Source organism: Charadrius vociferus, unplaced genomic scaffold (genome assembly GCF_000708025.1).
Source record: "Charadrius vociferus isolate BGI_N301 unplaced genomic scaffold, ASM70802v2 scaffold486, whole genome shotgun sequence".
In the NCBI taxonomy this organism is placed as follows: domain Eukaryota; kingdom Metazoa; phylum Chordata; class Aves; order Charadriiformes; family Charadriidae; genus Charadrius; species Charadrius vociferus.
The window spans coordinates 458954-461070 of record NW_009648965.1 but is presented as its reverse complement, the minus strand read 5'-3'; the positions used below and the strand labels follow the sequence as shown (position 1 = coordinate 461070).

The 2117-nt window shown below is 55.9% G+C and overlaps 1 protein-coding gene across 1 annotated transcript in view; it reads left to right on the top strand.

Moving 5' to 3' along the window:
- Positions 1–1351: 1351 nt before the first annotated feature.
- The window catches only part of LOC104288835 (chromosome unknown open reading frame, human C10orf12), a 4593-nt gene continuing 3827 nt past the window's right edge, over positions 1352–2117 (top strand). Inside the window, exon 1 of the mRNA XM_009887705.1 lies at positions 1352–2113. Coding sequence (XP_009886007.1) covers positions 1352–2113 — 762 coding nt within the window. The remainder of the gene's footprint in view (positions 2114–2117) is intronic.

Below are 2117 nucleotides of genomic sequence, written 5' to 3'. Positions count from 1 at the left end.
TTTGATCCAGCGAGCGAGCGAGGTCGGCATCTGATGCTGGGGAGGGGGGGAGAGCAAGGCTGTAGAGGGGGTGAAAACAACTCTCGCTCCTCTGGTACAAGGCCAGGAGGTGCAAAGTGCAACCGTTACCGAAAAGCAAACCGGCATTGCTGGCAAAGGCCCTGCGCCAGACAGCACGGGTGCCAAGGCGCGCAGCCCCCTCGGCACGGCGGCGGCTGGGCAGGAAACGCCCCCGCTGCCGTTGGGAGCAGATACGGTCTCGATAACAGCGTCTGGCATGGCACTCCTGATGAGTTCCTGCAAACACTGGGTAATTCTCCCTTAACCTCCCCGCCAATAAGTCCTAATTAATTGCCTCTGCCAAGCAGGTAAATGGTGATCACCTTGGTTTGAGAGCTAGCTAGTGATGCTGTGCTGTAGAAACACACCTTTCTCGGCCACCGCTGCACGTTGTCAGTCAGCCCGTCAGCTGCAGAGCCGCTTTATTAAATGGCAGTAAATCAAAGGTCGGTGCAAACGGGAAGGCGCCGCACCACACGAGGGTGCATTGCTGCCTGCACGTCCTGCAGGCTGGGAGCTCGTCTAGATATCTGCACTGGTTGCAGAGGAGGCTCAGGTCCGCTCAGTTTGCCCTAGACCCATCTTCCACCACTGAGGCATGAGCAGGATTTGAAGACTTACAGTAGTTCAAGATTTCTGGCGTCTGGCTGCCCAGCTGGGACGCTGCTCTGCTCCCACCCAGCCTGGCTGTGCGCATCGAGCGCGCAGAGGTGTGCAGTCATCCTGATGGGTCCCCAAAGCGCTGGGCCTTCTACGCCGGGCACCGGGCAGATACTAAATCTGATTCTCACTGGGAAGCATGGGTTTGCTTTGAACGTGTCATGTGGTGCCTACACACCAGGATGTCCCAGGCAGAAGTGTAATTGTGGGTGCTCTGGCAGTGGGAGACAAAACAAAGTGCCAGGCTGCGTCCTGCCGGCAGTATGCACACATAAGTGTGCACGCTGGGGACTGGGGGGTACCTGCCAGCCCCGTGACAACGGGATGCTTGATCTCACCTGGAGGTCGGGCAAGCAGTATGCTGAGTGGGAGGAGAAGGGTTGTTCCAGTTTTGCAGCATAAACTTTTATTCCCTGGGCATGTTACTGATTGCTTCTCTCTTTGTCTCTCTAGAGAGGATGCAGCAGAGACAATAGCAATAGACTCTAACAATCAGCCGAAGTCTCCACTGGAAAAGTTTATGGTCAGACTGTGTACACATCACCAGAAGCAATTCATTCGTGTGCTCAACGACATATACACTGAAGTACAACCAGACTCTGAGGGCCAGCAGTTGTCTGAATCCGAGAGCATGGAGGCCTCTACTTGTGGCTCTGGTTGTAGCCAGCGAAGCACTGAAAATCAGGATAAGGGTGCTACTTGTACTGAATCAAGACCCCCTTCTTCCTTGGACCCAGGACAGTCGGGGCCCGATGGCCCCCTGCATGTTACAGGACAAGCCCCGAAGCAGCCGGCGGAGCTGAGGTCTCTGGACAGAGCAGACAGCTCCAGTCCTGCTTTGAGAAGGGACTTCTCTGAGCTCCCCATCACCAGGCTTCGTTCTGCTAGTCCAAAGGATAGCTCCACCCAAGGATACCTCAGCACGTTGAACTCTTCCTCTTTGAATTTCCATCATGCCGCAAAGAGCCTGGAAGGGCAGCAAGCCGCTGGACACGAGCAAGAAGCCGGTGTCAGAAAGTGTGAGGACAATAAAGAGCAGCTAGCAGGTAAGACTCTCGTGGAAGGTTATATCTCGGTCAAGGTGGCAAATGTGAACGGCAGCGAGGACAGCTTAGACGGCTGTCTGGGGTCCCAAAAGAGCTCTTTCAGAGCTCTGCCAGAAGAGTCGTGGGATCCCGGCTTTGCGGTGACCCCCCCTCGCAGAGCCGACAAAGAGAACACTTTGCAATGCAGCTCGAAAGCATCTTTGCACCAGGACTTAGACGCAAAAGAACAAGATGCGAGACCAAAGCAAGAAAACCACCTGCACGCCGTGGCCAAGGGCAAAGCAGGCTGCCACCTGCACCCGGCCGACAAGGGCCCGCTCGACAAGTCCAAAGAGGGCTGGCTGCCCGCCG